The sequence below is a fragment of the Haliaeetus leucocephalus genome, unplaced genomic scaffold, assembly GCF_000737465.1.
Source record: "Haliaeetus leucocephalus isolate CR32 unplaced genomic scaffold, Haliaeetus_leucocephalus-4.0 Scaffold932, whole genome shotgun sequence".
In the NCBI taxonomy this organism is placed as follows: domain Eukaryota; kingdom Metazoa; phylum Chordata; class Aves; order Accipitriformes; family Accipitridae; genus Haliaeetus; species Haliaeetus leucocephalus.
The window spans coordinates 4,910,154-4,924,462 of NW_010973368.1; the positions used below are offsets into that span (position 1 = coordinate 4,910,154).

General features: G+C 49.5%; 1 protein-coding gene across 4 annotated transcripts; it reads right to left on the bottom strand.

The window, feature by feature from the left end:
- Positions 1-70: 70 nt before the first annotated feature.
- On the bottom strand, positions 71-14,292 carry VIPAS39 (VPS33B interacting protein, apical-basolateral polarity regulator, spe-39 homolog). 4 transcript variants are annotated; one of them, XM_010583766.1, is made up of 19 exons: positions 14,141-14,292; positions 13,534-13,636; positions 12,083-12,226; positions 11,038-11,076; positions 10,631-10,695; positions 7,919-7,975; positions 6,895-6,984; positions 6,188-6,221; positions 5,639-5,741; positions 5,523-5,550; positions 5,263-5,336; positions 4,626-4,701; positions 4,194-4,328; positions 3,616-3,657; positions 3,130-3,219; positions 2,647-2,733; positions 2,014-2,103; positions 1,587-1,691; positions 71-1,313 (listed from the first exon to the last, which is right to left on the bottom strand). In XM_010583766.1, the coding sequence occupies exons 1-19, from the start codon at positions 14,231-14,233 to the stop codon at positions 1,293-1,295; spliced, it is 1,476 nt and encodes a 491-aa protein (XP_010582068.1). In that variant the 5' UTR covers positions 14,234-14,292; the 3' UTR covers positions 71-1,292. The 4 variants fall into 4 exon arrangements, with proteins under 4 accessions (XP_010582068.1, XP_010582069.1, XP_010582066.1 ...); XM_010583764.1 differs by having other exon boundaries at positions 72-1,313; positions 6,892-6,984; XM_010583767.1 differs by lacking the exon at positions 7,919-7,975 and having other exon boundaries at positions 6,892-6,984.
- Positions 14,293-14,309: the final 17 nt, after the last annotated feature.

The window sequence follows — 14,309 nt, forward strand, 5'->3', positions numbered from 1 at the left end:
ACTAGATGATCAAGAGGTCCCTTCCAACCTAAAGGATTATGTGAGAAAAAACAACAAACACCAACAGAAAAAATTTGAGAGTCCACAGTGCAGCAGGGAGGCTGGAACCCAAACCTGCCCTCAGACTGGTACATCGCTACACACAACCTTCACCTTTGTGTGTGGCAACAAACTCTCCTACAACATTAAAATTAATTCATCTGTGCTGACGGCATTGAAGGTGTGAAAGAAGGTACTGTTGCAAGCAAAGGCACTCCATGGTGACATGCACTGTGCTTTTCAGGACATGAGAAAACACCCTGCATACTCACTTCGTGGGAGGTGTGATAAATTGCTCAGGATTAGCACACAGAGTGACAAAGTGCTCAGTGTGGGAAGGAAATAAACAGCCCAGGGAGAAAGAGACAGGTTTATTTAAGGAATTGAAGTGAGGTCTGGAAGGATGAAGCCAGCAGTTGCCTGAGGAGTTGTGTTTCTGAGAAAGTGCAATTCAATCCTTCCTGGCATAACACTCTCGGAGAAAAGAGCTGCTGCAGCCAGCAGGTTCGTGCCAACTGAGAGGGGTCCCTCCTTGCTCTACATCCAACGCAGCAGGGCTCTGACCAGCTCCACACTAGGTGCCTATTCTTCCCTGATAAAGGGATCTTCCAAGAGCTGCAGAGTGCCAGCACAAGGATACTGGCAGAGGCTGCTGTCCTGGCTCTCTGCAGGAGTTCATATGACACCTCTTTTCCTAGGGTAAGCCAGAACAAACCAACAAAAAAAATGAGCTTTAAGGTGCACCTGGTCCTTTCCTCCAACACACTCTGATGCAGGGAGAACACAGTCCAGTAGGCTTTACTCTAGCCACAGCTGTGACTGGTGATGCCCAAGCCAGCTTGAGTGTTACACGGACTGGTCAGCACTGTTTGGTGGAGACCCTTGAGCGTGACTGACCTGTTCCTCTTGCAAGAATAAGGCCAGGCACCACCCACAGCAAACATAACCTTGCTGTGCCCAGCAACTTCTCTCCATAAACAAAAGCGATGCCTGGCTTACAGCCAAGTCAAAGAGAATCAGATTCCAAAAAGAATCAACCCTGGTGGATCAGTACCATGGTTTCGCTGGCTACATTAGAGCAGCTGCCTTCAACCAGCCTGAATGCCATTGTCCCACAAGACACAGGCACCCACTGTCACTGACGAACGTTGATCATGCAATGAGTAGTAACAGAGTTGCTCTGTTGGCACTGGACTGGGTTTTGCAGTTTCCTCTTTCACTGGCAACAGCCAAGCAGGCTGCTTCACAGGTGCTCAGTTCTTCCATCGGATTTGCTAAAAGAGAGAACAAGACATGACTAACATCAGTGCTGGACACAGATCCCTCAGGGGCCAAGTCAGTGAGTCCCACTCCCTGAGAAGGACAACTATGGCCAGAGGGTGCTATTTCTATCAGTTTCACCCTTCACTCCTACACTAAATGCAACCCCAAACATAAGATTAGCTTCCCAGCAGGGATAAAAAGTATGTAGGACAGCCATGCCCTTACACCTAATCTATGGCCGTTTCTGATGAGAGTCTCTGGAAGAAAAAGTAGGTGTTTCTTACCATGTTGTTGAGAATGCTGTTTATCTTGTCTTCTTCTGCAGAGCCTCGCTCCACCTTGCATTTATATGCTGTCAGCTGGATGCGATCCTTTAGATCCCTGTATGTCTAGATAAACAGCAAAATCAGCACCCAGGTGAGTGAAGAGGACACTTCCATGGTTAGATGGTGCCCTGTAGATGAGCAGGACAACTCTTCAATCCCCCCTCAGGTTCCCACCACGGCACAATTCCACACAGCACAAACACCAGGACCCACTCTTCTGGCTCACTTGGCTTCCCCTGGGAATCATATCACTGCTCCCAGGCCACAGGGATAAACAAACCCCACCAGGCACATGACAGCAAGTGGCACATGGCAGACCACAGGAAAGCTAGGGAGAAAAAGCAGGCTCTTGTCCCATTTCTTCAGACACACAGCAGGGACCTACCTCAATGACAACATCATGGCACTTGTATTTGGTGGCGAGGTTCAACCGTGTCTCCACATCCTCCACCAGGCGCACATACTCCTGCAGCACCTGCGAGGGAAGGAAGAGTGTCTCAGCTCCCTTCTGCAGGTACCGCCTGCATCATTCTCTCACCCCAGTCACAAAACCTTTCAAGGTTACTGGTCACACAGACTTGACCCCTTCCTTCCTGAGGCAACAAGTGACCAGGACAAGACTGCTCAGGATCCCAGAGGCAGTAAAGCTTTGCTCACAAAGCTCAGAGTCCTAGGCTACCTCGTTCCTATGGATCGGGTTAACCATTGCCAGCCAGATTAAGCATAAGAAGTTAATGTAGCAAACAAAGGTGGCAATGCACTGTTGGGAGAGAGCTCCCAGACACCTCGAGGCCTGCTGTCCCTCTTGCAATCAGACGTAGGACCCAGCCCTCACTACCACCTACACCTCCTGTTGATGCATGGGTCACTCAGATGAGTGCTGCGCCCACCTTGCAGAGCCAGCAGCTCGGCAAGCTGTTCTCCTGCTCCCAGCTAGAAAGCAGCTCACTTGAGGAATCATTCACACCGCAGATCCCAACAAAGAGCAAGAGGACATATGCAGCAGTTCCTTGCTCACCTGCACAGGAGCATTGTTCCTCTGCAAGATCTCTACCACTCGGTGGAAACCAATAGGTGCCTTCTTCTTGGTGTAGCCCAGCCAGTTCTGAAATGAGAGCCAAACCCTCTGTTAATGCTAAAGGGCAAGCCCTCCAGCCACAACAAAATGTTTTTCCTCAGTGCCAGCAACACATGCCACCAGCCACCACACGCACCACTGACAGAGCCCTTCATGCAGTGGCTGAGCGCAGGCTGGCTGCAAACCCTTTGGTAACAGAGAATGAGGACAGCTCCCTTCTCTGATGGTGTTGCTGCAGCCAAGCCAGGCCCTGCAGAGGTCTTGGGAAGGGAGAGGAGGAATGTATTGCACCACCATGCAGCAGAGGTGCTGGGCCCTGCTGAAATAAAATCAGTTTGTCCAGTAACTCCAGAACAAGCCAGCTATCCACAGTAGATATCAGTACTTGGAACTGAGCCCCCAGCAAGGCTTTCCACAGCTCACCTTGGTGGTGAAGAGGGCATCCACATCATCCCACGCTCGCAGCTTGGCACGGGCAGCCAGGGCAGTCAGCACATACTGCTTATCAGGAATCTGCAAGGTAGAAGGCTGCAGATGGAGCACTAGCACAACTCAGAAGGCCTGTGTGGGTTGGACAGGAATGGCATCTGCCCCTAGCCCTGTTAGGACCCACACCAACAGCCAGAGAAGGAGGTGAGATATTGCCTGAGGCCAGGGCCAGCGCTGTAGAGAGCAAGAGGTGGGGATCTGCAAGTGCTGCTGCAGCTGAGGCGCACTCAAGTGAAAGCCTCCACAAGGCTACCACTTGCCTTTCTGAGCCTTCAGAATGGCCCTGCTCAAGAAGGATGCCATGCTCCCCCCCATCTCAGTGCTGAACCCCTCAAACTCCTACCCAGCCCCCTTGCTAAATACAATTTGGCTGCCCACATTTTCAGCTAGTGCTGCCACAACAGCAGGAGACTTCCATACCTTAAATGTTTTCTTCAGGTTGGTCGGGCTGCTGAACGTTCCCTAAAGAAAGCAGACAAGTCAGTGCAAACTCAGCAGAGCAGGCCGTAGGAGAGGTTCAGGCACCCATTGTAAAGCATTTGCCTTGAACAGGGTGAATCTACCCAAGTTTTTACTGCTTTTTGCTCATGTCAGTGCCACAGGAGGAAACAGCTGGCAGAAGAGAGCAAGTATCCCACCCCATTAGCTCTCTGGTATGGTTTCCCCTACATCCTCAACTGGTGCACCTCCAGCACTTCCAAGACCAGTATCACACACCTCAGCCTCATGGGATTAAGGGCCAATTCTGGCTCCTCGGAGCCAGAAGTAAAAGACGGTGGTTTCTAGGAGGCAACTCCATGACAGGCTGTCCCAGGTTGAACACATCTTAGAGCACAAAAGAAAACTCCAGACTGGTCCCAGATGGACAAAGGGAGCTGGGTTCCTTTAGGTCTCTCTGAGGCATGACATATGACCTCCCTCCCCTTCTTTCCTTAACATGCCCAGTTTAACCACCCCACATATTGAGGGCTACCAGGATGAAATGTAACCCTTCTCACCTCAGCCTCTGTGTAGTGGTAGAAACAGGAATAGAAGAGGGTGGTCACTAATGGCATGTTGAGAATTGAAGCCTTGCGAGGATATTTCCGAAATATCTCTGACTGCCCAGCTGTCTCCAAGTGCCGATCATTGGCCTGCAGAAAAAAGGAAGACAGAGATGGTGAACATGAGCCAGGGCAACTGCCTGACCCAGCTGTGGGTTAAAGAACTGGGGAGATTGATGTGATAGCAACGCACAAGCACAGCCTCAACATGCCATGAAGTCTCAGGTCTGGTATTTCACACATGTGCCTGGCACAGCAGCTTGGACAGCAGTTAAACTACACTAGCCAGGGCAGGTTGGTTAGATCCAAAGTGGTATAAAGTAGGGACAGATAGAGATCTCGCAGCTAGTCCCAGTCATCTCCTGACCAGTAGGGAAGATTTCATACCTCAATGATGATCTGTCGCTCCAACAGGGTATAATGGTCTTGGATGTGAGAGGTATCCTCAGCTGAAAATGGCAGCCTGGCCAGATATAGAGGAAGGAGGCACTGTCAGCAGCTCTTAACACAGTACACTTAGAAGGATGCTGTTCTCCACCAAACATGCTCCCCACAAACAGAGATGTGGGGAACACCTCCCATTCTCCCCAGCCTGAGTGGCTAGTAGGTACGCAAGCTCCTGCCCCACTGCCCTCTCCAACTGTCTCTCTCCTAGACAGGCTCCAGAGAAGGAAAAATTATGTGGCATCTCTCACAGAACAACCTAAAGCTGATGCTACCCATTTCCTCAAGTGCTCAGGCACCCAAGCTTTCATCCTTCACAACCCGAACAGTCAACGATCAGAAGGTCCCTGAAGCATCTTTGCCCCCATGTAAGCAGCAAAAGATGCTGGATTAGTGATCACCACAAATTCTTCCTCTCTGGTCTACATTGTGCCCATAACACCCCACTCCCACTGAGGTAAAACCAACATCAACGCTCCAACTACCTAAGCCGTGGCACTGGGATAGAGGTCTAATTTTCTTTACTGCCACCTTCTGTGAAGCACCCACATCCCTCCCACCCTCTTGCATTTTTTCTTACCCAATGCAGCCTTTCAGAAATTCCCTCCTTTTTTCTACGTCCTGGATGTTCAAATGCTCCTGGTACTGGGACAGCTGGAGGTAGAGGGAAAAGAAGCACAGTCTGTTCTCACAGATTTGGGAGATACAGGACTCCAGAGGGCAAAATGGGGATGGCAAAGCTCTCGCCTGACTACCAGACACCCTGCAGCCAGCCTCCCCCTGCCCACTACACTCCCTCTTCACTGAGGAAAGGGAACATCTGCTCCTGGGAATACTTACAGCAACTTCCTCAGTCCTGTCTAGGAACCTGCAAAAGGGAATCAGCAAGCATTAATCTGGAGGCAGGTTCCTAGCAGCGTGCCCAGCCCCGCCACAAGGCTGGGCAAGAGCCTCACCTGAGCAGATCCAGAAGCAACTTCTGCTCACCCGTCTCTTTGAGGAAATGGATCAGATGACACAAGGCCACCTGCCGCACCTCCAGCTCCCGAAACAAGATCTCTACAGGAGAGAGAGATATGTACAGGTGGGTAGACTAAGTTAGTACTATCAAGCCAGAGGGGGCTAAGCATGGTGCATGGAGCTGCAAGCCATTGGCAGGATTCAACAGCCTTATCCCATTTAAAGCACAGTCTTGGAGGCTAGAGCACAGAGGAGCCCGTTCACCAGGCTGCCAGCTGAATTCACAGCAGTGTGCTACCCCTACAGATTCATTTTCATTCACCCCATCACCACGACCACCTACCACCGCTTCAAGCCCCTCTCTGGGGCCTTCATGGGCATCACCATCCCCCCTCCCATGTTACACTCGCTGCAAAAATATTTCATGCTCAGTAAAGTAGCAATACCCCAGATGCTCTCTTTGTGACTTGCACCCAGTGAAAGAACTAGTCCCTCTGCCCTTAACTAAAACACACTATAGAAACCCCGGCCCCAGTCACACTTACCTCTCCTTAGCGTCCGTTTCAGGAATATCAGGACCTGTGAGCAGAGAGGCAGCTCTCAGTTGACCAGATCAGTCTTCACGAGAATTAAGGCAGACAGACAGCAAACTGGTCAAGGCCTGGAGAAGCTTTTGCAAAGGGCCTCTGAAGACACAGCTCACTGAACTGAATTCTGCTACCCACTAGACACAGGACAAGCAGTGAGCCAGGGCCACAGCTGCCTGGATGCCTGCCTAAGCTCCTACTCTGGAGCTCAGGTAAGTGAGACCAAAATTTACAAAGAAAAAACTTTCCATGAGAGATCCAAAGGCTTTAAAGATCTGGATGAGGGAAGCTCTGACACAGTCCCATTTGCTGCCTGATGCTTTGGAAGCCAGATAAACTGGAGACGCCCCTCAAATCTTCTGTGCTGCAACGAGCAGATTAAACGTCAGCCTTCAAGAAGCTGCTGCAAAGATCTGTAAGGCTGAAGGTTCAGGTTCCTTGTTATTAACCTGACATGAATTCTGCAGAGTGACAAGAAAGCCAGCAGGAATATGGAACTTCCCAGTCTTAAGCTTTGACACTGTTCAGTAACTTCTTGGTTTTAAGTAAAGAACAACCCCCCATCTTGCACAATTAGGTGGCCAACCAATTGCATTCGCACAAGCACCCTCTGTGGGATCACCCAGGAAGTCCCAGCCCTATATGGCCCCAGCAGGACTCACAGCTGTAATGACATTTCCATCATGCCCTCCCACAGCTTCATCCAAGAGGACCAGCTTGTCCTGCAGGGAGCGAAATCTCTCTAGAGAGCAGACCTGGAGATTGAAGAGGTATAAGTAGGCATATGGGACATCAGACAATCCCCAGGCTGAACCAACCCCGAAGGTACTACCTATTCTTCCCCCATGAGCCCTTCAGCAACAGCAACATGAGTAACTGTCCTCCCAACCAGCAGAGAACTTCTCATTTAGCTGAAACCATATGCTGCATGATACCTGGGAATCCATCCACAGGAGTTGCAGAGTTAGCCCTCACTACTGCCCAGGCCAGGACAGCAGACATTGTATATTCAGCACAAACACCCTTGTAACAAAGCAAAACTTGCACACCACAAACCACCAGCCCGGACAGGAAGAGGGAACTCTGCAGGGCCCCTTCCATGGAGGAGACCAGAAAAGTAGAGTTGCAAGACTCTTCCTCCCTTCTTACAATATAATTGTGGCCTCTCTCAGCCTTTAGTTCACCCCAGCCTTTGAGGAGACCTGTGCAGAGTAAAACCACAAGCTCCCTGCATGCTCACTGCAAACTGAGACACCTGAGACTAAGATTCCAGCTCCAGTGTAATCAAGATTGCTTCTGTCTTCCTCCCTCCATTTGTAACCAACTAAGAAGGGAAGTAAAGCCCCACACCCTTGGATTTTTTCCATAAACCCAGCCCCAGGGAGCAGAAAGGGTAGAAAGGGACACAGCAGTATAGATAGCTCCTGTGAGAGCCTAGCTGAGGGGATGACTCAAGTAAACAATGCAACGAAACCCTGAAGGTCTCCTGCTGCTCCTGAGCTAGTGTCATCCCAGCACTGCCACCCAGCAAAGCAGCAGACAGGCAGAGCACTGTTACTGTTAGATGCTGCAAGCAACATGGATCCCCTCCCTGCTCCTGGAACAGCCAGGATCATAGGGAAGTGCAAAGCAGTTTAGGACCACACACCTTCCGTCTCTTGCAAGCAGGTGGGAGTGGGAAGTCCTTACCTTGCCTCTCTGCATTCGCCTGACTGTATCTTTGGGGCTCCAATCACTGCTGTAATCCTGCCACAAGAAAAACAAAGAGCTTTTGACCCTCAAGAGGCCAGATCATGCCAGCAGCCCCCAAGCTGCTTTCCACTTGTGGTGGATCAGTGATGGCCCATGTGTAGCTTCTCAGACTTATCATTCAGCTGCTCCAGGGGGGTTGTTAGTAGGATCAGTACAGTGTTCAGGTGCAGATGCTGGGCCCTCAGACCCTGCATGACGGCAGGGAGGGAAGCTCGAGGCTCAGTTGTTAACACAGAGTCTTTCTATTGCCTCAGTAAGGTCCATCATCATATCATTTGTAAGAAGTGCATTTCAATAGGTTGTCCTCCTTGCAAATTAAAGTTTCAATGTTGCTTTCAGAAGGACAAACAAAACACACACAGAACTGACAAACCCCAAACTGAGGGGGATGGAGTTGGTTTCTTGTTACAATTCAGACAGACTTCTGCTGGTGAGCCTTCCACAACAGCGTGGAGAACACAGGGACAACAGCCCCAGGCAAGTGCCTGGAGAGTTGCACAGAACTAGTACAATGTGACAAGACCACTGAAGCCTGTAGCAAGACCATCTTAAGGTAATACGCTACAGCTGCTGCAATGACCAAAGTTCTTCCCCTGCAGCCTGCAGACTACGATCTGGAAGCACTCGATAAAAGCGGCAGTGGCCTGAGCCACTCCTGAACTCAGACTCCAAGAATGCATCTAAGTCTTTGTGAGGCACTCAAGCCAGCAGTTGTAATTCATTCTGCCTCAAAAGAGCCAGAGAAAGGGAGTAACCAGAACCAGCTCTGAGGACAGTGAATTTTAAATTCATTGAAGATTTATTGAAAGTCCAAATCTAAAGAAAAAGGCAGCTGACCCAGTCCCATTAGGGGACCACTGCACATGAGTCTCTCAAGTCAATGTATAACTGAGTGTCAAATGTCCTGAGCACCAGGGTTGCCTCCAGCACCTCTGGCCAGAGACAGCTCCTCAGCCTGTCACTGTCAGGACACTGTTGCAAAGCTGCCACAAACTTTCCCTTCTTTGTTCCACCCCACTTATAATACTCCTGCCGGCTTTTAAGGGGCTGTACAACACTTCTCCTTCCCACTTCACTGCCTTTCCAGGCACAGAACACAACACAACAGGGCATGCTTATTTACTCTGCTGTGCTTTCAGGAAGTGCTGCCTGTTACCTCATGTGATTAATTGCTAATCAACATAAACACACCAACCTGGTGAGGATCAGGTGGCCAAGGACAGGTGGAGAAAACCCAATAACCTAATCAGCATAATCTGAGCACACCGACTTGGCCACTCCGAGCCACCACCAAATGAGATAATTAGGTGATTTTTCCATTGTGTAAAATCCCTCCAAGGTGAGTAAACCAAAGAAACTTTCCCCAAACACCATGCAACCCTAAAGAGGCACAGGACTTAGTATGAGACACAGGGGAAAAAAAATCCTGGGATGTTTTAAGAGGGTTGTGTAAATGTGTGAAACTTGTTACGGAAGTTTAGAGGAAAGACAAAAAGCAGGGAAAGAGAGGGATCAAAATTAATTGAGCAGGAACAAGCATGGGAAAATAGAGGGAAACATGGCCATAGGGTGCCAGCCAAGCTTAAACAACTGGCTAGTTAGTGTGCCTGTCTGACTGAGCCCTGCAATGGATCACTGCAGCCTGTCTGACATTCTCATTAAATTCTGTATTTAACCACCTTCTGTGTGGGTGGGCTCTCTATTCCAAGTGTATGTGTTCATATGAATGCTAGTGAACTTCAAGCTCAATGAGCCAGTGAGTAGAATAAGCAGTCCGAGTACCAGGAAATGGAACGGTACCACAAACCCTAGGGGTTCAAGGGTCCAGATGCCAGCCACTGGACGAGACTGGGGTCTGGGATTCAGCCACAAAACAAACTGGATGTCTAAGACCAGCTACTGGAGAGACCCATAGAGTGTGTGTATGTTCCACTAGTGTAATTCAATCCTGGTCAGACAGAAAGAAGGCTCAGGATCAGGCTTAAGTGTTGTGTGTTTATGTGTCTGTTAGTAAAGGCATTGGTTTCTGAGTTAATCTGTGTGGGCAGCTGTGTTAGTATTGAGTAGGCCTGCATCTGTTGGGAATATGTGCTCAGTCCCGTTACTGGCCGGACCTGAGGACATGGAACCACAACCTCGAACCTAGTAGGAGGAATCCACCCAGTCCCAAAATCCACTAGGTTCTGCAACACCTAACAGTGCCTCTCTGGGAGAAGAACATTCCTGCCAACTGGAACTCCGCCTCTGTGCAACTCCCTCTGTGCTGTCCCAGTGATTCATGAACAAGAAATTTAGAAGCCTTTAGATCCAAAAATTTTAAAAAGCACATGTGATGCCAGTTCATCTGACCCAGCATGAAAACAGCTTACAGGCAAAGCACTATTTAGAAATCCTTTTCACAAAGACTGCTGGGCCATTCATTGGGAGGAGGAGTAACTAAGTCCCCCACGGCAAAGCTCCCTGCTTCTGAGCAAAAGCAGAGAACACCTAAATTACTGTGAGGCTGCATTTTGAAGCTCCCTGTCCTACTCCCTGCATTGCCTTCTGCTGTCTGAAATGGCGATTAATAGCTTCCCATGAAACCAATAGAGTAGGAAGTTCTTCTGGCAGTACTCTGATCTCAGCACACTACAAATACAGGCTGCTCACCTTGTATTCAGCTTTCGGTCTGCGCAGCTCTGGGGTGTAGTTTTTAACTCCTGTGTCAGAGAGGGCTGAGAGGGAAAGGCAAAGCTGAGTAGCACATCAAAATCCTGATTCACATCCACTTCCAAAACTGCCGTTTTCTTGGTTTTCATGGTAGAAGACCCAAGCTCAAGCACCAAATGGCAATACAAAGCTGCTCTAAACCCAACAGTCATCAGTTCTACATAAGCACGTTACCCCAAACCATCACGCCAACTCTTTTCCTTCTTTGCTGAATGACTGTCAGACAACCCATGATTCAGTTTCCCCTTCTGCAACATAAGGAAGATGACACTTGCCTTTTTTTGGAAATGCTTTGGTTTATATAAATCTGCACCTCTCCCAAAATGAGGCTGGGATTCAAAACTTACCGTCTGAAAGGGACTGGAAACTTGGAAGTTTGTTTCGTCCTGAAATCAAAACAAACACTCATAAGAGACTGTCTCTTCAGCAGCAACATCTCTTGCAGAGGGAACACAAGGCTAGACTGCAAGCCAGTGCTCTGCAGCTATGCCACTGTAGAACAAGCCACTCTGTATAGTGATTCACACTACATTGGCATAGCTGGGTCTCACCTGCTTGCAGTCTAAGGCTTTGAAGTTGTCTGTGGTATCACAAAACACATCACACCCTGGCCCTATCTGCCCTCTTGTTACTGAGACCAGGAGAGGTTAGAGAGCCTGAATTCACTCATCTACCTGCAGAACAGAGGCTCAAGCACACAGCACTGCTTAGGCCATGGCAACACGGACAGCTTTGCTCACCAGGGCTGCAATTTGGATGCCTTTCATTATCACTGTATTATCAAAGTTGAGAGCAAAAAACCACTCCAGAGAAAGAGAGACAAAGTAAAAGCTGGTTTGCTGTCTGGCTATGTGACAACAGAACTGAACTCTTGCAAGCTGTGTAAGTCTCCCCATGGTGTGCTGTGCAGCTCTCCCCATAACCAGCTATTCCACCACTGCTGCTAGCATGTGTTTGCTGAACCAACTACAACATCAACAGCAGCCAGCTGAGCTCCAAATAAAGGATAACCAACCCGTCTTCTCTACAGTACTGAAGATCAAATGAGGCCCACATGGGTCAAGCCAGTCCCTTTGTAGCCTGCTCTTTTCCACCATGCAAACGGATTGCTGTACAGTGCTGTGCTCTACCTTGCTGTTCTGGAGAACCTGGCTTTTAAGAAGGCATAATCTCCAAAGCCCCCTCCCATACCACAAGAACACGTGATCTTCTGCACAAGACAGCCTCCAATTTCTGACCATTGAGAGATACACTCCCACACTCAGGAGAGATCAGAGCTTCCCTGTTTTGCAGTAAACTTAAGAGAAAACAATTTACGTGAGATAACACAATCACCCCTTGACGTTCTTGAGGGAAAACCCATTTGTCTATATTGTGTATGAGGAACCTCACCTTTGAATAGGCTGCTTAGGGAGTAGGAGGAAACTTGTTTGGGAAAAGCAGCATAGGAGGAAGAGCCCTTCTGTAGGCTGGAGTCTCGGCCCTCCAGCGAGCTAGTGCTGCTGGATGCTGTCTCTTTGATTGACCAGGAGATACCTAAGTGCAGATAGAGGTCATTTATGACAGAGAAAGAGAAAACCAGTCTGTAAAGAATGGTTTTATGGCATGGCAGGAATGTTACCAAGTGTCTCCTGCTCAGTTCTGCACTAGCATATCCCAAATAACTTTAACCCTCAGCACTAAGTAGATGCAGTGCACAGAATCCCAGTCCCGTGTAATACTGCTTGTTAAACGGTTGTGTGTTGTCCTCCAGAAATGTTTGATTTCAGCAATGTTGTACAGCTGGTTATGGTTATATAAAAAAATGCACAGACCACCCAACATTTATATGTTGTTCCGTGGGCTAAAGCATATCCTTGCTATAAAGGTACAGAGCAAGACAGAGAATCCCTGGGTTTCCTCAAATTACAGAAGCATAAGAGCATACCTTCCTGAACACTGGAAAAGTAAGATAGTTTTTCTCTCCAACAGACAAAACGGCTATCAATGTGCATATGCTGCTGGCAACAATGCATATGTCTCCCTCCTGCTTGTTTGAGACACAGTTTTCCCTTCTTTTCACGCAGCTGCACAACACACATTTTAGGGCAGGGTGATAGAACAAAAAAGCAGATAGGTAGAGACCTTGGGTGGGAAAAGAAACGGCCTGAACCAGAGGGAGAAGCTACCACATAGGACAAGAAGAACAGACTCTCTAAAGGTCCTCTGGATGATCCAAATGTAAATTTTCACTGTTTGGCACTGGCTAGCAAGTGCCACGTATTCCGTGGGTCATGAAGTCCAAAGCGGAGCAGACAGCATCATGCGTGGGTCATGAGCTCGCTCCCATCATCACTAGAAATGCATTTGCTTAATGCTTACAATTCCCTTTCAAACTTCAAGCATAAAAGTCAGTCTATAAACACACACTAAACCTCGGAATATCTCCTTAAAGTGCTGTGGGGATAAAGCACAGAGAACTTTAAATGGTGCCATTTCAGGCAGCAGTGTGAAGGAAAAGATCACCTAGAGTCCTGCAGGCCAGCAGAGCATGATGAATATCAAGCCATAACCTCCAAAATATGTGCTCCGAGCTGGGCTACACATTGGGAAAAACAACAGTGAATTCCCTCCACTTGTCTGCACTTCTTTATGTAACTTGGGCTTCTGCTCGCTCTCTTTTCAGTGGATCCACACAGGTAAATCAAGTGGCTCACAATGTGACCCGAGCAGACTAGAATTAGATTAGATATGCAGGATTAGATGGGGAGTAGTACTCCTGACCTTGACTAAATGACATGACTTAAGCGGTAATTTTAAACTCCCTCTGTCTGAAGGATAACTTGCAGTACTTCTGCACTTACTTCCCACAGGTTCTCCGCTCCAGCTGACCCTCTCAAGGTCGTCGTCATCATCATCATCGACGATGTCCCGAAGGCTATTCACAGCCCGTTTGGATTCCTTTAGCTACGGACAAAAGCAGAGCTTGTATAAAGACCACCAGTGTTGCAGACTGCGCTTCGTCGCCTATTACCTTCAAACAATCTCCCTCAGAGCTTTGAATACGTCTTGTTCGGTTTCCACTGCCTGTTCTGGAGGAGGTATTTTACACCTGTAGGTGTTCAGCAGACACAGCAGCCCTTCCTCGCCGCTGGGAATCCAAAGGCCACCGACACCTACACAGACGCCGACAGCTCAACCAGCAGGAGTTGCAGTTTGCTGCACGGGTGAGGAACCGCGGTCCTAATGAGATTTCGGATTGGCCACCGTGGGGGGCGAGATGGGAGCCCTTGGTGGCCTCCACGCAGGGCAGGAGGCCAGCAGCCACCCCACCCACGAAGCACAGACCCTCAGCGAAGCGCGGGGCCGAGGCCTGGGCTGAGACGGCCACGGAGGGGCCTGCCCGGGGCGGGGACGGGGGGTTTCTCACGCCGGGCCGCGGCGCCCCAGCAGACCCGGGTCGGACCCTACCTGCGAGAGCTCGTCATCCTCGTCGTCGAAGGTGAAGGCACGGAACTTGGAGCTGTGCCAGTACTCCTCCTCGTCCGCCCTCGCCCTGCTCATCTGCAACGGCACCGCGCGGCTGCCTCAGGGGAGCGGCTGCCTCAGGGGAATCACCGCCCCTGCGCCCTGGTCGCGG